This window comes from Cryptomeria japonica, chromosome 4, assembly GCF_030272615.1.
Source record: "Cryptomeria japonica chromosome 4, Sugi_1.0, whole genome shotgun sequence".
NCBI classification, from domain to species: domain Eukaryota; kingdom Viridiplantae; phylum Streptophyta; class Pinopsida; order Cupressales; family Cupressaceae; genus Cryptomeria; species Cryptomeria japonica.
The window spans coordinates 312,232,987-312,254,995 of NC_081408.1; the positions used below are offsets into that span (position 1 = coordinate 312,232,987).

The window sequence follows — 22,009 nt, forward strand, 5'->3', positions numbered from 1 at the left end:
TGTCATGGAATAATATTAAGTGTCTAAGCAGCTATAACTGCAAGTATCAATTTCAACTTCAACCCTCAATTAATATGATATATCCTCCTCCATAGCAAAAGAAATATCATGATTATGGAGAACAGTTGGGTTGCCAATTTTTACCTGCAATTTAAAATGTGATGGTATTTTCAGCAGTAATATTATAAAAGCCCTACGCATAATACAGTGACTGTAGATATGCAAAGATAAGCTAAAACCTATCCTTCTAGATTCCCATCTTTTCAGTCAGCTATTAAACCCAAATGCAAATGTCCCTACTTATTTGTGTTAAAAGATTTGATGAAAAAACATCTAAGTATAGAAGATTCTAAAGTTTGAAAGCCTGTTAGTAACCATACAAAATGTTCCAACAAATAGTGCTAGTGCATATTAAATTTGTACAGTATAATTTACAAGCATGTCAAGAAATAATTAAGCCGATATGTTTGTCTAGCACAGTTAAGTGCTAAATAGTATTAATAATTGTACATATATCTCAAGGTACAATTTCCTAACAGCTAGTCCTTTACAATAAATAAGTTGACAAATACTACTTAACCTAGATTATGATTTTAGTCCAAAGCATGTGTGACTATCTGTCATTCTATTAACATTCTTTCCGATTTGATCTCACACCTGCGAACACATGACATCATCATTGTAGCTTTTTTCATTTCTCCATTTACAGTGTATCAAAGCATTAAATGACCAAAAGTTACTAAGCAGCAACACTCCCAACAAACAAATAAGCAATATCATTCTAGAGTCTTGTCCTGGATGTTTCCACTTCTGTACACTGGGACTTCAGTGCCTTATCCATCATATTTCCTTGAGCATAAAGTGAATTCCATATGACAGAATAAGCTGATTGACCACCAATCTGAATGACTTGAGGAACAATACTGTTTGGCAGACACCCGAAGAGTAGCAATTAATGTTGTCTAGTTTGTTCTATAAGAATCGGCTTATCACAACTACTTATTCTACTATGGCATTTCCTGGGCCAACCATGCACAACTAGGGTAGATGGTATGGAAATTTGAAGGGCCAAATTGGTGATGATACTTCAGTCCACTGATGCAAAGGCATCATGGATATTTTTCAACACAACAGAATGTACTCTGGACTTGCAGACTGTAAAGTGCAGTAGAATCAATGAATTCCATAGAGTTACAACAAAACATCTCTCCATCTCCCAATCAACATGAGATATTCTACCATTGTTTGTTCATCCTAACATGCAGAGAGTTCATATGTATTAACAATGTTTCTGACAAATGGAGAAAAAAAGTAATCATCTACTTTTACAAGGCAACTTCCAAGTTCTCAACGATAGCAAAGGATGCAAAGAATTTGGGTGTAACAAGCATAATGCAGCCTGTACAGCATAAGGATTCTAATGAGAAAGCAAAATCTGGAAACTAATTACAGCCAAATGACCTTCAATGAGTGATTGATATAGGGGGTGTCACTGGCAAATTCCATCCATCTAAACAGATGACTTGTCAGGGCCACTAACAGAATTAGAAGATACTTCTGATTCTGCTAAAGGTCCACCTTGACCCCCAACACGCCCTTGAAATTGTCCTACAGGAACATGTTGAGGAAACATTGAATGCATCTGAGCCTGCCCCATCAGAGGCTGGTTATTGACAGCATACTGGGAATGCTGAAGAGACTGCAGTTGATTTAAATGATGTGATTGTTGAGCAGTTGGGAAAAACGACGGATTCAAAGGCAGATGTGCATTTGTCCCCATGTTGAAAGCATCTTTATTATTTGGTGACTGTCCAGTTGCAATCTTCAGCCTTTGTATTTTTTCCCTGAGTGCTTCATTTAAAGCTGCACAAAACAAAAACATGTTTGAATAAATGAAACAAAGCAAAACAGGAACACAGCCAAAATATTCAAAAAAATAAAAACAATTGTGAACTGAGCTTGTTGACAAGCTTAATTTCGTGGTTATCTATTATCAGAATCTATATCTATTTTACAAACGCGCATGCACGCACACTATAAAACAAATGACAAAAAATAGAAGCAGTTGATTTCCCATATGTAAGGCAATCTAGCATAATGATAGGCATCCAGTCAAAGATTCAGACCTGAAGACAAAACAATATTTGATCTCTGCCCTAATTTTCCATAGGCGGGGCAGTCCATTATAATGACAAACATTTAGTCATAAAAATCATAGTTAAAAATATAAAAAGCATGTGATTGGTTATGAAATTATACATCATCAGAATAAAGGAATGAATATATGAGTTATACACAGTAAAACTAGAAGAATGTCTGTAGAATAGTCTATCATACAACAGTCATTTAGTCAAAAGATTCAAATTCAATATAAACAACCATGTTAACTGTGCCTTCATTATACACACACATACGTATTTATTATATATATGTTCATTGTATGATAATCTCTTGACAATCTCTGGTAATATCTGCCTTTATCTGAACGTGTAGTCTGTATAAATAGAGATATACATATACATATATTTAAATGCATAGACATAGATACATATCTGTGTGTAAAGAAATGAGATTTATGTATTTGTGTGTATGTATGTTATCATTGTATGACATACCTCTTGACAATCTTTGGTAATATCTGCTTATATCTTAACGTATGATGTTTGGCTCTGGGTCAATTTTGTCTGCTGTCTGGTGATATCTAGTATGAAATGGCTAATTGGATATCTTGAAGATCAAGTACTCTTTTTTGGGCTCTTTCCTGTTATTAAGATTTAGCCAAAAAATATCAAAACCTAAAGGAACTGATGGGCCTTCCTAATAAAGGCTAGTGAATAGTTCTTTAGATGCCATTGTGATCATACCCTAGAGGTTGTGGATATTCATTGAATTAATCATAAATAAGGCTGTGGCTATTTGATGAATTATTCATGATCACATTTTATTTTAAATAAAATATGAAATAATCTAGCATAAGGAAATGAACTTTAATCACAAGTCTAAAGTGCGTAGATCCTACAAGATAACACACCAACATTCCCCCTTTAGATCAACTTAGAGATTTGAGAAAAAAGGAGAAACTATATATTATGCCTCCTCAGTGACAACTTCCTTCACTACAAGAAAAAAATAGTTTGGATGAAAACTTAGATGCCAATGCAAATGTTGATAAAGAAGGAAGTATGATATGACTGATGATGAAGCAGAAGTGATCTAATGAAGATGCCAAGGAAATCGAGATGTCAAAATCAATTCAATTGTAAGAGCTCCAAAAGTGAGTGGTGACAATGTCAAAGCTTATTTAATCTAACACAAATACCAGATCAAGCAAAGATGCCACAACCAACTAAAAGCTCCAAAACCATATTTGGCATGCACAAACAATATGCAAAAGAGGTAGCACCAACAGTTATGATTCAAAGATGACATGAGACAAATGACAAAAGATGTTGACTCGTAACTCAATCAAATAAACACTTCCGAGGAGAATACTTGCAATTTGGTCCTAATTCACTTGCAACTCGGTCAAAATTGAATTGCAACTAGAAACTAATATTGAAAATCCCCCAAAGAACAAACCGTAATAGAAGTTCACTAATTACCAACAGAGAACATACATTTAAAACAATGGGAAAAATAGCAACAAAGACTTAAGTAGAACTAAGTCCAAATTAGCATGCAACTAGAAACTGATATCGGACAACCCCCAAAGAACACACTGTAATAAAAGTCATCAAATAACCAACAAAGGATTACATCTAAAGCAATGGGGAAAAATGAAAATAACAACAAAGACTAAGGGGCATTACAAAAATGCCCAAGCCCAACATCTTAAATTGATGAAGGTACTTATTACAATGTCTAACAAATTAAAGACAGAGCCCATCTCGTTAGGAGGACAAAAGGATGAAGAAGAATTTTAACTTAAATCCCGTACCTCTTCATATCCTCTTCCAAAACTGCCACCACCTCCCGACATGATTGAATATGTTAATCCTTGACATAGGTAGAGCAATGCATAGTAATCTTCTTCTTTCCTTGCCATAAGTTGAGCAATGCATAAAAATCTTCTTCTTCCTTTGATTGATGTCTTACAAGAAGAAAATTTCTACTTTGTTTCACATCTCCTTCCTTTAATTGAAATCATAGGTGAAGAAAATTCCCAAATTTTTTTCATCGTTAGGCACTTGCAAACTTGTGAAAAAATTATTTTCCCTTCTTGGAGTCCTCAGATTGTTGCAATACCAAAGGCCAATTATTTGAGCCCTCGGATGACATTGTCTCTATTCATATAAGCTTGATTTGCTCCATTGTTATGCACTCGCAAAATTTCACAAATGTAGGAAATTCAGAATGAATTACATGTGATGTTGGATCTATCACCATGATCCAAAGCAGTTCATTATATTATTTTGATTAAAAAAAACTTAGATCAATTTCAATTAAAATGTAGGTGGTTGCAAGGGTTCTGATAGTTGAAAGGTATGAGAGCAAAGTAGCCAGAAACTCCTTTGTTCCTCCCTAGGCATGCGTATCCCCATATCTGTTCCCGTATCTAAAATGGATATGTATCCAATACAGCCTGGATACACGTTGAACACTGTAACCACACGTGCCCAAAAAACCTTGATTTCCAACCTTGCAAGATACTATGTGATTTGATTTATTTAAAATTTGACATAAATCTTTCTAAATTTAATTGTAAAAAACTTCATTCATGCAATTTTAAGCAGAACCTACATAAAATGAGAAAGACATATGAAATGGTTTTCTATTTCAGTGACCCATTTTTTGAGTTATCTTCCAATGCAACTCTACTATTTTTGCATATTGTAAAATGTTAAATCAACTTATTATTATTTATGTGGCAATTATGTGTCTATATTGCTTTTGAAGTAATGAAAATCTCCTCAAATAACTTAGAAGATTGTGTTAAATAAATGTGTATGTGTTTTTTATGAGCGACATATCCAGACGTATCCATGTTGGGGGTCATAAAAAATGACCATATCCGTATCCGATACCGTATCCGTATTTGTATCTGTATCCATTTCCATGCAACCTTGTATGAGAGGTTTTCCAAGCTCTTTACCCATGACTGTAATTATAGAATTGCATAATACATATACTAAAATTGTTGATTCTCTCTATTTATGAATATGCGAGTTAAACCGGGTATAGTCTTTCCCATGGTCTAATCCCAATAGTGGTATCAGATTAAGAGTAGGAGGAAGAATGGATAGCGAGGCAATCTTCAATGACCCTCTGGCTCTGTAAACCCATTTCTATTTGTTTGCTTTCTGGCAGACATTGTGCATCTATTTTCTTCTTATATACTATATTTTCCTGATATAAACTCTCAACAATATTGTGTGTCCAATAGACACTGCACTTGAACTAATTCGAATTTGCAGATCTTGGAAAAGATGTAGTAATTGTAAGGCCCACGAAGGAATGCCCAGACAAAGCGGCATGATCTCATTTTTCTCTGTATGATGTGCGGATTGTTGAATGTAGTGCTTTGAAGACATGTTGCCCATTGTAGAAGTGTGGAAAGGTGGTTGTAATCTGTGGCAAGTTTCTTTAGTCTCTTACTTTTGTATGCACAGTCAAGAGGAAGATAGATTGTATAAGGGCAATTTTTGAAGAACTTTTTCCTTTGCTATTGTTTTTCACCTACAAACTCTGTACCACCCACATCCTCTTCTGCCAGCATTTGACCATCTTGTTGCTACATATGGTATACCAACGGGTTATTTGGTGAAGAATTTTTCTGGTCTGATAAAATATGTATGGCCATGAAGTTTGACCTTTGGTAGGCAGCTGCACTTCTTGTTTGCTGCAGTTGATTATAAGCCTTGTGTCTGTTTGTTTGTTTCTGCAAGCTTCAAATGTTACCTTTAAAATTCAATTTATTCTCCATACACTTCAATATGATGTACATGGTAGTTTGTAGTTTAAATTTTGCTAAGACATTAAATTGGGTTCTAAAAGATCACCAGTTTAAAACTCATAAAGTGCATTCTTTCTTATTGTTGAAATCATGTTTTCTTAATGCATGTCGCTGAAAAATTAACATTTTCATATCAATGTATGCTTGTGGCCAGCCGTTTACACAACATTCTAAATTCATTGGTGATATTATTTTTCTGTTTGTAATCTGTGTTATCTTTGTTCATTGAACTATAATTTTGGTGTAAAGAGAAATAAGGTGTTCTAATGAATTCTTATAAGGGTGCATGTTTGGTGGTACCCAACACCCTGGTCAAAGTGATTAAATTTGTACTTTCAAAATGGATAATTTGAAACTGATACATTTTGTGCCTTAATCAAATTTAATTAAGATGTAGGTGGACCAAAGAGTTCTGTTAGTTGACAAGTTTGAGAGCATTTTCAAGACATTTACCCTTGAATGGAATTAGATCATTGCATGCAACATAAAATAAAATTGTTTATTTTCTTTCTTCATGAATCTGTGAGTTAAACTTTAAGCATCCATTGTGAATAAGAATATTGACACAAACAAGTACTAAGATCCTTTCAACTGGACAAAATCAGTAGAATATTTTGCTGATCTTCCTCTGCAATTCAAAAACCTTGCAATTGAGTTTGTAAGAACTTAAAATTACCAAGGAAGTCTTCAGTGGCTTGGAAATCACTCAGATCTAAGGAAGATACTCAATCTCCAACTAAAGGGCCCTGATTACATTTATCTCCCCAAACAATTCAGCAAACTTGTCCCACGCAAGAATTGGATTATCCAATTTGTAAACATGAAACTTCAACCCATCTGAAACATTCAAACCCATAAAGCCTTGTGCATCATCATGTTGATTCAAACATCAAATCCTATATGTCTCCTTCGCTAGGTTAGTCTTTGCTCCTAAGGTCACTCTATATAGCCTCTTGCTCCATAACAAGTCTATCATGGATGCCTTCCATGTGATAGTTCTGAGGAGTAAACAAACCAGACGATTTTATGTCATCTATTATAGCAGACAAAATTATCACAAGCTATTAGATTTCATTGCTCCTAAGGTCACTCTATATAGCCTCTTGCTCCTTAACAAGTCTATCATGGATGCCTTCCATGTGATAGTTCTGAGGAGTAAACAAACCAGACGATTTTATGTCATCTATTATAGCAGACAAAATCATCACAAGCTATTAGATTTCACAACCAACTTTTCCAGTGATGAGACTCAACAATAAACTATGGGCAAGAGTTGACTCAAAAATGCAGGGTAATACTATGTTATGACAAAAATATCTATTAACATAAATATTGCAAAATCCAAATCTCTGTTATGACAATGAAAGGATAGAGGTGGAAAAGGGATCCCCTAGTTAAAAGAATGCAACTAGGAGATACGCATTTAAAAAGGAAAGAACATGCATACAAAAAATTGACTAGGACTAACAACAATGAAAACTCTAGACAAACTAAGGTCATGGATATTCATTGAATTATCCACAATTACAACTTATTTGCATAAGAGAAACAAATTTAAGGAAGCAAAAATTAATCATCTGTCTAAAGTGTATGGGTCGTAGAAGACCTATGCACCAACAAAAAGCAATGATTGAAAGCTTGCTGTGAAGGTGCCGTGTTCCAATTCTGATTTTACAAATGAAGTTTACCTCATCTCTTTATTTGTGAAAGCACCTTATCATGCCCTCTTCTAGGGAAGGTCTACCTCCATTTTACTGAAGACCAGCAGGAGAGCCCATTGCTCTATGGTTGACATGGTAAATCCCATTGCCATGTTGCTTTTTCTTATTCATGATAGAAATGGACAGCACAACTGCCAGAACTTTGAAACAAATAACTGAGGTAGCTCACTCACACTGCTGGGGAGAACACACACTGCTGGGGAGAACAGAGAACATAGACACAAAAAGTCTAAAAGAGCTTCAGCGAATGTCATTCTGACAACTAATCCCCATTGAAACCATAAACACAATATATGGGTTGTCATGAGCAAAAAGCTGAAAACAAGAAGAGGTTAAAGACACGAAGGAATGGTTTTTAACTTGGAAAAAAGTACGTATGGCAGAGGAACATATCATCTGCATAGCATTCATTCTCAATTCCTCTTTTCGACAATGTTTCCTTCACCCACTTTCCTCCACCTACTCTCTCTTCGAGCATCCATTAAATATGACAAAAAGAAAAACCAGTGTCTGTTAAACCCAAGAAAGCCAAACTTCAATAAGGAAACAACAAATTGAAACTTGTAACTTAAACCCTGTAAATTACTATTAAAATTTGTGACCAAAGTTACTTACAATAAGAAACAGAAATGTTGTGGTTTGTGAGAGTTTAGTGTGTGATGACATAATTCCTTTCTTGGTAAGGTAGGTTACAGGGTTGAGGCATGCAAATACTGTCTCTCACAAAATGTGAGATTTATTAATCTCCATAGGTAAGCTAATAAAAGTTTGATTATCTGGTTTCTCTATCAAACATCTCCAAACTTGAGAGCTTTCTTCAACTAACAATCCATCAGTGACAATCCCTACAGCTTAAAGCTTGAATCTTTATTAATGAACAAATGTAACCTGAAAAGCCTTGTTAGGTGAATCATAATGGTTGTGCAATACATAGCTTTGACAAGTACAGGATGTAATTACAGAACTTCACAAGGATAATAGCATTGCTTTCAACATCACTCATGTGCCATATTATAAGTAGATACTCCGGCCCATACTTGTTGATGGTCCATCATTTCTTTCTTTGAGCAACCCCAAATTGAGCACAGCAATACTTGATGGATGGATAGACACGATGAGCAAGATGATTAATGGAAATGATAGGAAAGACAATGGCAATTTTGATAAAAACTTCAATGAGGACGACATGCTTGGTTGTAATGAGCAGTTGGATAAGTATTAACTATTATATCATGTAATTCATCATCTCTCAAACAATAACACACATGAGATTAGGCAGTTGAAGAAAGAAAGATAAAGGATGCAAGAACATGTAATTGAAAAGAATTGAATGTACTGTATTATATATAAGAGGTAATTACTTTTAGATATATTTCAATGAGATGTAAAAACACCCCGGTTTCCTTGACAAGGTAGTGATCTATTCCCACACTATAATTTAACTCCAAGTTGTTCAAAACATATTAAGAAAATGTCAGCCATTGTTTGACCACATTACCATAGGGGAAGCCCCAGATGATTGTGGATGGAATTTTTCACCATTTCTGAGATTTTCTCACAAGACAGTCAATTGTTTCTGGTAGCCTACAAGGTTGTGTTGTTGACATATAAACTGGACCTGCCCTCGTTTTCATTTGTGTAGTAGCCAACCCAGAGCTATCTGCAGGAGTGACCCTATGTTGGAGGTAAGATGGTACCTTCTAGTTCCCCCAAGACTTTATCTTCTTGTTTTCTGGCAGCACCGTAGAATATAAAGCACTAAATTCTGTTCCTGTGCTGCTTTTGTTGTTGCAAACACATCACCAGCCAATTGGTGCTCAAATCAATGATCTACCAGTTTCCTGACCAAAGTCTTCATGCTTAAGTATATTGACTGTAGTGTGGCAATGACAATGAAATCCACCACAGTGGCCTCTAGGGTTGTTCCAAAGTTGGTAGAAGCTCCTTGAGATCCAGGCATTTCCCTCAAGGCTGAGATGCCACTCATAATCTTCATGTCCAACATATCAGGGTCAAATATGTATCCATAGTCTCTTGATCAAACTATGGGCTGGACATGCCATGAAATGGTAAGCTTGAAGCTTTGGGGGTTGCTGGTGAGTGGTCGAAAATGGGGAAGGACTGCACACAGGCAGGAATAAATTCCAAAAGTCACTGGGATTAAGCATGTGTTATATTTGCAGGGACAAAGCAGGGAAACTGACTCTCATGGCAGACCTTGCAGTCGGTCTGATTGGGTGTAGAATAGCATTGTGAGAAATGAGGGAGGGAATGGATATGGGAGAGGAGACCTACCCATTGAATCCTTGTGCTGAATCCTTGACAAAACTGAACTTAATTTATTTCTAGTTGCATGTGTAGCTCTTCATTTCTAATTTTAAGAGGATTTTGATGAGTTTCAGCTTGTTGTGAGGTCCAATGCACTCTTAGTTGGCAATTCTATAGGTAGGGATCAATAATAACTCTATTATTGTTATGCTGGTTGATCTTGAGGATTTTGGGCTCTGACAGATGACACCTGCATTTAGAATGGTGGTGAATTGAATATATAGATGGGGCTTTAATCTTAGGTGCCGTTGACAAAGGCCAAATTGTGCCAACTTCTAGGGAAGCATGTTGTAGATAAGCAAAACAACTGAAATGACCACAATCAATCAATTCAAAGTGTTTCTCCTGCTCCCATTCATCATGCAAGGTCTTGTAGATGTTGCTTTCATCCTCCTAGGAAAAGGAACTTTCTACTCCTAGAAGCCAAAGTGACCATTCAATGGCTCATTATTGTAGAAGGTATTTTTATAGAAATCATAGATTCATAAGTTAACATAACTACAGGAGTCATACCCCTCCTTCCTAAGTCATTGTTACCTCTAAATAAAACAATCAAAATGATTACTACCATAGACATGTGGATCATATAGACCTTCAATATGTGGATTGTGCCCCATTGGTTGAGCATAAAAGTCTCCCTCTAGAAGACCTCCCAAACGGCCTTCTCCTAAATGCTTTAGAAATGATAATCTTCCTCTTAGGGCCTATAGGGATAAACTAATTCATCATAGAGCTCTTAGGGATGACCCACTCACCATGAATACAAGGATACAATTACTCAACATAGGCGCCCTCTTAGGCATCTTTATCCTAAAGATCACTACAACAATTGCAATTTTACACATTGTCGTGGACAATATGGTAACTTACTCTTATGCATGGTGGCTATACTATTCACCCAAAGACACTATGAATGAATATGTCTCACACAAAGACACTATGAATGAATTCTTGAACTTGATCTTTTGACAACTAGGATATTATGTAACCTCCCCTCCTCCAAGGTGGATCCTCCTCTCACCATAATCACAAACAAAATACCATTAGTGATTGTGTATTTGGTTATCCCAGAAAAAATAAAAATAAGACAGATTTGTACAAGGCCAATGTTACGACAAATATAGAATATGACAAACCATCTTGTGATTATTTCAAATATAATGATTTACAATTTTACACTATGATAAAGGTCATTCTACCAAGGATTGTTTTGCTAAAACTTGCAAGGAATACAAGGGGAAATCACCTAATTCCCCACTTGCTCCACCTAATCACAAGTTGGGGGTCGTCCTCAACCACCCCTCCTTGACAATGAGAAATGTGGAAACAAGAAGATGAGATGAGCCACATTCATGCTCTTCGAATTATGATTATAAATTGCTTTTTCCCAATGATTAGTCCAAACATAATGGCACACATTGGTGCCATCAAATTTGGAAGGCCCAACAATGAAGCTAAATATCAATGTTTGTTACCACTCATTCAGATAACATTGCATGACCCCTCTAGATGTGCTAACTACACAAAGACCTCTAGTAAACCTAATATTCCACCACATGCAATTCTATCAATATTTTATTATTGAGTAATGACAATCCCCCTCCATTAGAATCTCCCTTTGGAATCTACTACATCTTTATCCACAGTAAAGGACTCTTGTCCTCAACCACATTGACCTTCCCAAGGATACCCCCTCACAAGGCATAGCTAAGATACATCACATCTACCATGTTTACCATGGGTATCCCCTTTTGGGCTTTGATTAGTCACGGTGACCTTGATTTCCTTCAATGCCATGCTCAAACCCCACTCTAAAGAGAAAAATTAATTAAAGGAAACAGTATCAAGCTTTTCATGGTTAAAAAAGGAGCTGCTTTAAACATAATACCTATGCAAGTTTTCAAAGCCCTTGGTGTTAACCATAAGAAGCTCAAAAATCATCTAATGATTGTGTTGGCTTTAACAACTCAAATCACTTTAAGGGCAATGTCAGTGTTGATATCACGTTTGGGTGCTAAGTATCAAGATTAAGTTTAGTGTACTTGATCTAGATCTATCTTACAACCTCATCCTTGAATGGCCCTAGACCATTATGTTAGATTCTGCCAGAACCGAGAACCGAGCCAAGACCTGATGTCGATCGTAGATCACATTCAACTCCAAACAACAGATGATCGAAGATCAAACTAATTGAATGAAGAAAAATCTGATGAGAGAAAAATAGAGACAGAAGAGAATTTGGAGAAGACTCTCGCCGAGCTATCACTGAACTAGTGAAGGTGAGAGTATAGTGCTTATTATATAGAAAAATAAAAGCATATACATCCAAGGGGTGGATTAACTCCTATTCCCCATAAAAAGTGGGAGGTTAAACCTTCTTGGTAAATGCCAAAACATGTGGCATAACCTCCTTACATGAAGACAGGAAAGGAGTTGAGAAAGTTGGCACATAAAGCCAAAAGAGGGTGAGAAACACAACTACCCCATAACCCACTTAGGAAATGACAAAATAGTGGTTATGAGAGGTGGCACAACAAGCCAAAAGAGGGTGTGTAACTCAACTACCCATGTGAGGTGGAGAGTTACACATGTAGCTGAAGTATTTTACCACATGTCCTTGTATTAACCACTCCTAATACCCTAAGCAAGCTTAAATAATGTGTAGGAAAAATAAATACCATCCAACATAAGGAAAATAAAAACCTACACTAACACCCCCTCTTAAGCATAGCTTAGGTGGGTGAAAAGATGGGTCCCGGCAAATGAGGCCATGTTAGGTACCCATGTACATAGATATCTCCGCCAAAAGAAGAAGCCCCCCCATAAGAGGAATAGCCCCTCCCCTTAAATAGACAGAGAAAGAATGAAGGACTAAGAAGCCCCTCCTGAAGTAGACACCTATCACATCCCAAGCAAAGATCACAAATGAAGGAACTTGTTTTTCGGTGAAGCGTTTGGTGAAGATGTCCACACTCTGCTCCGATGTAGAACAATACTTAAGATCAATTATGCCTTCCTAAATTAGCTCCCTTATGTAGTGCATATGTATCTCAATGTGTTTCGTCCTTTGGTGATGAACTGGAATTCTTGAGATCTATATAACACTCTGATTATCACAAAAGATGATGGTAGGCTTTTTGACTGGAATACCAAACTTAGTGAGAATATTTTGAATCCAAATAGCCTCAGTGGTGGCATTAACTGTCCCTCGATACTTAGCCTTTGTTGATGAAAGAGCAATTGCAAACTGCTCCTTGCTCGATCAACAAACTGGATCGGAACCAAGTGAGAAGCAATACCCTAAAGTGGACTTGTGATCCTGAGAATCACCTGCCCAATTTGAATCTGTATATCCCACCAAGTCAATATCCATGCCTACTGTATACTGAATTCCATAATTGTGAGTACCCTGAATGTAGTGGAGGATCCGCTTAGTTGCTTTCCAATGCAACTCATGTGGCTCCTACATGAATCGAGAAACCATGCCCACAACATATGAAATATCAAGTCTCATATGAATCAAGTAGATGAGACTCCCAACAAGTTGTCGGTATAAAGTGCCATCAACCAGGGGAGAAGAGCACTTAGCCTCAAGTTTGACCCCTGACAAAAATGGAGTTGGTGAAGTCTTACAGTCAACCATGCGAAATCTAGAGAGCATATTAAGTGCATACTTGGGTTGTCCAAGGAAGATACCTGAAGATGATTGAGTGATCTCAATTCCCAAGAAGTAATGCAAAAGACCCAAGTCTAAAATCAAAATTCTATCATGTAGAACAATTTTCACTCCCTTGATGGTGGATGAGTGACTCCCTATGATCAACAAGTCATCAACATAGAGAACCAGAAATGTGAGAGTTTCATCATGTTGCAGAATGTATACGTTCGGATCGGAATGGCACTGAGTGAAACCAACTATCAAAAGGAATGAATCCATCTTGGCATACCAAGATCAAGGAGCCTTTTTAAGGCCATAGAGAGACTTTCAAAGTTGGCACACAAGTGAAGGATCTTGAACAAACCTTTGTGGCTACTCCATGTAGATTTCCTCCTAAAGGTCACCATGAAGAAAGGCACTCTTCACATCCATCTGATGAACTTCCCAACGATGGGTTGCAGCTATAGAAAGGACAAGTCAAATGAAATTAATCTTAGCAACTGGAGCAAAAGTCTCAGAGTAATCAATCCTTAGAACTTGGGAGAATCCTTTTGCTACCTTAACGAGCCTTATAATTATCAACCAACCCATTTGCTCAAATTTTGTTCGATAGATCCACTTGCATCGAACAAGTTTCCTTCCCTTAGGAAGAGGAACTACATCCCATGTGTGATTCCTTTCCAATGAATTAAACTCTTCTTGCATTGCAACATCCCACTTGAGAACACCTGAAGCTTCTCGAAAAGACTATGGATCAAAAGTTAAACCAATGAAGAGATGTGGAGCCTGCTGAAATTGTGACCTTGTTCTTCTAGTATCTGATGGATCACCAAGACAATCTCTTGTTGACTCAAATGTTTGTCAAACCCAAAGAGGCATTGAGGCTGGAGAGTTTGGGGGAGAATCATCAACCTCTGAATGATGACTATGAGAGGAATGTGAGTCCTCATCATCACTATCACCATCTAAAGTGGAGGAAGAAGATTCCCCATTAAGATTAGGAGAATTAAGATCCTCAGAAGAACTGTCATCATAATGCAATGTCTCCAATGTGATATTGGATGGAGAAGTGGTATGAGACGAACTAGAAGAACTCTCCTCAAAATGAACACTCCTCTCAATGAACAACTCATGAGTAGAGGGATGGAGAAGTCTATACCCGCTTTGACATCATTTGGATATCCAACAAATATGCAAGGCTTGCTCTACTAATCCATGGCCTTGCGTTTCTCTATTGGAATGTGGGTCCATACAAGATAACCAAACACTCTGAAGTGCTTTGGATTTTTGACCAATCCAAGCTTGAAAAGGAGTTACCCCCTTCAAAGCTTTGTGAGGAACTCGGTTCTAGATGTAACACACACAGTTGATAGCATCTACCCAGTACTAAGGTGCCAAAGACTTGGAGTGAATCATACAATTGGCCATCTCCTTCAAAGACCTGTTCTTGTGTTCTGCAACACCATTCATCTAAGGATTGTATGGAATTGTGTGTTGCATGTTGATACCTTTTGAAGCACAAAACTGTTCAAACAGATTATTAACATATTCACCCCCATTATTTGTATGCAAAAACTAGATGAACTTCCCAGATTGTTTCTCTGCAAAAGCCTTGAAATCTACAATATTCTCAAAGACTTCAAACTTTTGTTTCAGAAAATAAACCCATGTATATCTAGAAAAGTCGTCAATAAATGTCAAGACATATCTAGCCCTGTTGAAAGATGGTTGTAGAAATGGTCCTGCCAAGTCACTGTGTACCAACTCCAATTGTTATGTAGCTCTCCATGATTTGCCTTTATCATACTTCTCCTCAAGATGCTTACCAAGAACGCATCCCTGGCAAACTCCATCAGAAAATCGAATAGAAGGCAACCCTAAAACCATGTCCTATTGACCAAGTTGTTGCAAGTAACGATAGTTCAAGTGGCCAAACTGTTGATGCCACAAACAACTCACCTCATCTAGATGAGTAACATTGTTGAAGGAGAGTCCTGAACAAAGTGAGAAAATTGATATAATCTGGAATGATGATCTGCTTTTCTTATAGCAACAATAGACCCATTATGCAATTCACTGATTACCACTGTATCTAGTGCGAATTCAACTCGCTTACCAGTACTAGTGTGAATGATTTGATAAACAAATAGGAGTTTAGTTGATAAAGATGGAAAACAAAGGACATCCTCAAATGTTCCTTCGCCCACATCAACAGACCCTCTCCCATGCACTTCAACAAGAGTGTCATCACCTATTTATATGGTAAGCATGGAACATGGCTCTAAAGAGGTGAAATCATCTTCTCAAGAAGCACTCAAGTCAATTATCCAAAAATTGGTTTGTGAAGCAACAACTAGGGCCTTACCTTTTCCTTTTCCCTTACTCTTATCTGTGTCCTTAGAAGATCCTTCTAATGAACTCTATTTGACTGAATCGGGCACCTTAATGTTATTCTTTTTCTAGAAGATGTGAAAGGTGATCAAATTGTTTCTTTAAACACTTATGTTCATCATGACTAGGCCCCTTATAATAAGAACACTTGACCTTCTCCTTCTTAGGTTGTTCACCTTCTGATGAAGAGGTTTGATAATTTGCTTTTGATGTAGCAGATTTCTGATCTTTTTCTCTCCTTGGTTCTTTTGTTTCTTATCTTGCTTACTAGACCCTTTTTGTTCTTATGTGCCTTGATTTACAACTAAGGCATGTGACTTAGAGGGTTTTATTGTACCCATTTGAACCAATTTGTCCTATTACCTTGTGAGTTCATCGCCAAATTCGTCTAGAGAAGGCATTTTGAATGTAGTACCTAGGGCACATTTTGTAGCATTGTATGTAGAAACAAACACTAAATAGTTAGTACCAAGCTTAGAAAGAATACTAAAGATCAATTGCTTATCATCTTTCTTAGTTCCACATTGTTCCAACTGCAATCTTAGAGACGAATTTTATGAAGAAGTATTGTATAGTGTCAAAATTGGTTGGATTCAACCCTATGAGTTCATTCTCCAACTGATGGCATCTTAAGCTCATCTTGCTTACCAAAGAGGTTTTCCAAAGTGGTCCACACTCCATTTGGTGTAGTGGCAGATTCAATGTGAGAAAGAAGGTCAAGGGAGACTGACATAGAGTACCAAAGGCTTCATCACATTTGTTAAACCATTTAATCTTTTCTGTAGCCTCTTGAGGTTCCATTTCAAGTCCCATAGTGACACGATGATATCCATGTCTTTTTAGATATATTATCATCTTAGATTTCCATCAAAATAATTATATCGTGTTAAAAGAGGAACTATTGATGCATCCATGATAGTAGAAAAGAAGATTGCTAAGAACCAGGAAAAGAGGAAGAAAGAAAACACACGAGACAACCCCCCTTCTCCACTAGTCTCAAAAATCACCCCCCCCCCCCCCCGGGCGCCAAATCCTTATAGCTATGTAATACTTTTGAATATCTTTCCAACACTTATTTGTTTTTGAAAAACGGAGATCTGAAGCAAAAGATATGGCTTGTTGAAGAGAAAAAGAAGCAGTTGATTCAACCTACAATATCTGATTGAAAATGACAGTATTTTTTAATGAAACGTGTGTGGATGGAAAGTACTTGTTTCCAACTTTCTGTCAAGTATCTCATTTGCGAAAATCCAACACCCGAGGTAAAAGTTATGAAATTTTAATAAGTGCTATTGAATCTGCCAGCTAGAAAAACAGCTCATGCCCTATTCAAACTCAATTTCTGCAAGATTTACTAAATTTTTGCAAACAAGACCAGAAACCTAGAAGTTTTTCGATACTGGGAAGAAAACCCAGAAATCGTTTTTCCTACAAATGAGTAGAAGCTGGAATTATGAAGTCAAAATGAAAACAATTCCAATGAAAAAAATTTACTCTCATTTTTTTACTGTCCTCCAAACTCTTATTCAACCTACTAGGTTTAGGCCTGTTTTAACCATAATTAATCTATTCAAAATACTTATGACTTAAGCTAAATTGTTTAGGAGACAAATCTATCTTAACATGAATCAAATCTGTGACATTCCATATTTCAATTAATTTATCAATTATTAATAAGTAAATTGTTCATATACCATACTAGATAATTAATTATATCATACTAGATAATTAATTTTATCATCCATAATTCTTAATGCAAGTGTCAAACTTTGTATCCGCTTCAGATTCTAAGGAAGAAGAGATCTGCCCCTCTTTGGAAACAATTTAGTCCCTTCTTCTTAGATACTGACAGAAATAACAAGAATTAGACTATGTATACTAACTTCTCATGTATTCTGAATATATATGTAATTAAGTATGACTGTCATACATATTGCAGTCCATATTAATATTACTATTAAATTTTGCACAAGAACATTATCAGGCTTCATACATTAAACATACATATTAAGCACATCCCCATGCATACCACCAAGAACAAGAATGTTATTGCCTGTAACCTAATAACAATTCAATTCTGATCTGATTGATGGTAATTTACTGAAGAGGACTGATGATGTGTTTTCCGATTGAGTGCTGATTCCTTCATGATTCAATCTGCCTTTGTTACTATCTTTATTGCTGAGTGATGTTGATATCTGCATAGGTGTTCTTATATTTATTTCTGATTACCGAACTTCCCTATATATCTCTTCTTGAGATGGAAGAGCCATAGTCCAAGTCTCTTCTCTCTAGAGTGGCGTCTCCCACAAGGTAACCCGCATCTTTGACTACCGCTGATTGTTATTAACTTAACAAATCCTATCTTCCTCGTGTCTCTTTAATAAGGACCTGTGCTTGTTGGAATATAATCCCATCTTCTTTAATAATGCTTGCCTTGATAAAGGCTATGCCTGAATATTTATATCGATGCAGAATTATCCTCTTTGATTTAGCAGACTCAAAATCGGGAAGTCTCATTAATGAAACGATTTTCTGATTAATGGTATTTCCTAATTTATTTGTTTTCTATTTCCTGCCTAAAGACCAAGCACGGGGTTGTTCATAGGCAGGGGCATGACAGACACAATCTTGATGGGTTGAAAGACTAACACCAATTTTGATCTAGCAGAGTAGGGTGGTGAAAAATGACTAAACACTTTAATCGTGTTGCAAACATGTAAAACCTTTGGCCAAGGCGATGCTATGATAAGTATGTGTCAGTCAGTTCATATGGTCTAGATATACAACCCAGTCAGAGGTCATACTAGTTAGGAGCTACCTATGGTGTGTGATCAACTAAGGTTGTGTAGGGTCAAAACATAGGTCTCAAATGGCATTAGATCTATCATCTATTTCTTCCTAGCAAAGGGTCGGGCCCTTCTAGTTGGTTGAGGCATGGGGGACTGTTAAGTCTATGGTTGGGCAAAAAATCACCCTGATGATACTTTCCCTCTTTATCAGAATGCAGTGATAATTAAAGATTCAGAATGGATTCCAAAATCAGTAAACCCTAACTACTCTTTTGGTAATTTATAATGTTGTTGATAATTTAGTTTTTATTCTGTTTTAAGCATATGTAATCATTCATGGATATTTATGATATTACTTTCTTTAGAAAGTTAAATTTTCATTTCCTTTTGTTTTGTTTTGTTTTTTTGAGTTGTATCTATTTTTCTTAAGTTTTAATAAGTTAATTTGCATTCTTCTCTTGCTATAGAAATAGCTTGTTACATCTTTGGTGTGCTCTCTCATCAAACTAAGCACCCAAGGGTGATTGTAGATGTATTTGGTGATGTTATTGGCAATTCCCACCACAGATTTCACCCAGTCAAGTTTACCTACATCTTCCAACATAAGTTCACAACAATGGCAACACAATGGACCTAAATAAATGTCAATTGTCTCTCCTCAAGTAGTCTCCTTGGCGCCACATGCCTTGTTGCATTGTCTATGACAAGTTGGACCACATGTTCTATACCAAAATCTCATATAGCCTCTTCCAACATTAGAATTAGATTCTTAGCATTCTTGACTTTCTTTGAGGCATCAATGAGCCTCAAGAACACCATCTAACAATTTGAAGCCATTCAAAAGTTGATGAGCATGTGATTCCTTCTATCTATCCACCCATCTAATAATATGGTGCATCAATATTTCTTTAGCCCTTCCACTTTGCATTTACCATTGCTTTTTGGAGCAAAGCCCACTTAAGTCGCATGGACTAGGTGCCTTGGTCAATTGCTTTGCAACAGTCAAGTTTCTCACCAAATGGCCCAAAATGGGTTTCTTGCCACATTGAATGGAAGATGGTTGTATCAAAAATTCATGTGTCATGCTTGCTTCATTGTGATTCTCATCGTTCCAACTTGCACCTTCAAGCAAAGATTGCAAGTTAGCATGTTTTGTGGAACAAAAAAATCTCTAAGAATACATTTGTTTGGAGCTTGATAGGAGCTTGATAGAGGGGATATGCCATGAATTTGTGAACTACAAGTGGAACACACATAACATTATATCTGCCTTTGATTCCCACGCCATATTGGGATTCATAATAACTGCAATGGTTGAGGATGTCATGATCCTTTCTAAAAATAATTTTCTCTATCAAAGCAAGGGCCACATTTGTCTCCCACACAACCTACTTATGGACACAATTTGACATCTCAACCAACAATATGTGCAAGGCGGTATTTGAGGCAACTGAAATATTCATTAACCATCAACCCACAATAGTTGAAAATGACCAATCCCAAGGCGAGAACTAGTACACCATGCTTCCCAACGGCATCCCTATTGCCAAGTTTTCGGCTTTCTCTTCCATTTGCTGGCATCATTGGATACCTAGTGCAAACTCTAGCACTAAAACAAATTTAATTGTTGCAAACACCTACATTCAAAAGAAAATTTGTAGAACCCTAGCTAGTGTAGATTAATTTGAATGCATATGACACACAAATGCATATGTGAGGGAAGGATTTAGAAATGTTAAAAAAACTATTGTTATTAGTAGTGCATTTTCTGCATGTTTTTAGCTACATACTATGTTACAGATGCAGCTCCATTGTGTAAACATAGAATGTCAAGTACCAATGGGCCGTGAGTACTTGTGGCAAGTTCAGGCCTGCAATTCACCCAAGGTCATCAAGTCCACAGGCGAGTTTCTTGCTAAGACCTGCAACTCGCAAGTACAAAGAGGTTCGGTGGGTACTCAGCAACCTTTTGAACTCTGATTGGACCTACACCATTCCAAATCCCATATCTGCCTTTCATTATGTTTTCAGTTAGATCCCTAATCTCTTAATGTAAAGTGATGCACTCCTGCACAACAGATTTTAATCATTATATATTTTGTGAACACCCTAGATTGCTTGCTTGCTTGTTCTTTAACCTCTTCTTTCAATGGCCTGTGAATATTCCAGGTTTTGTAACTGCACAATCTAGGTGGTAGTTCAACATAGAGGCCTTTTTGGCATGCATAAACCCAAACAAAACATGCTTACTTACCTTATTCTTCACATGTGGTCCAACGGTGGCAGAGGGAGAGTAGTCAGAAAGTAGATGCCACCAAAGCATTTCTTTGAAATTGTGTTCATAGTGAACTTTCTCATAAAGCGTTCCAAATGCAAGAAAGGTATTATATAACTTTGTCAATAGAATTTTCTACTGACAGATTTTTTTCTGATAAGAAGTTTCTCATTCATGTGGATGTATGTTTCTTGTATTAGTTGCTGTCGTTCTGTTTGTTGTTGCCTGCAGTTGTTTTCCTACAAACAAGTGAAAAGAATTCTAGATTTCTGTCAATATAATTTGTAGTGGTTTTCTATCACACTGAAAAGTGAGAATTTTGGAGTCCTGAAATAACTCGATTTTCTTCTTGGAAAGGAACTATTTGGTGAAATCTGCTTCTTCAAAATAACCAATTACAAGCCATAACCACAGATCAAAACGTGTATGGTCATAGATGCCACCAAAGCATTTCTTTGAAATGAGATTTTTAGTGAACTTTCTCATAGTCTCCCAAATGAAGGGTATTATATAACTTTGTCCGTACAGTTTTCTACTGAACGGATTTTTCCCCAATAAGAAGTTTCTCTTTCATGTATATGTATGTTTTCTTGTATTTGTTGCTGTCTTTCTGTTTGATGTAGTCTGCAGTCGTTTTCCTACAGACAAGTAAAAAGAGTTCTGGATTTCTGTCAAACATAATTTGTAGTTGTTTTCCATCACACAGAAAAGTAAGAATTTTGGAGTTTTGAAAATAGTAAAATACTCAATTTTCTTCTTGGAAAGGAACTATTTGGTGAAATCTGCTTCTTCGCATAATAGCCAATCACAAACCATAACTACAGATTAAAGGACATATGGTAATAGAAGGAAAAACCTTCATAAGATATTTAATAGTCATATTAACACAAG

General features: G+C 36.5%; 1 protein-coding gene across 2 annotated transcripts in view; it reads right to left on the minus strand.

Moving 5' to 3' along the window:
* Window positions 1-386: 386 nt before the first annotated feature.
* The window catches only part of LOC131043412 (transcription factor RF2b), a 60,615-nt gene continuing 38,992 nt past the window's right edge, over window positions 387-22,009 (minus strand). For both annotated transcript variants that reach the window (XM_057976610.2, XM_057976617.2), the window contains one exon: window positions 387-1,863. In XM_057976610.2, the coding sequence (XP_057832593.1) occupies window positions 1,511-1,863 (353 nt within the window). In that variant the 3' untranslated portion in view covers window positions 387-1,510. The remainder of the gene's footprint in view (window positions 1,864-22,009) is intronic.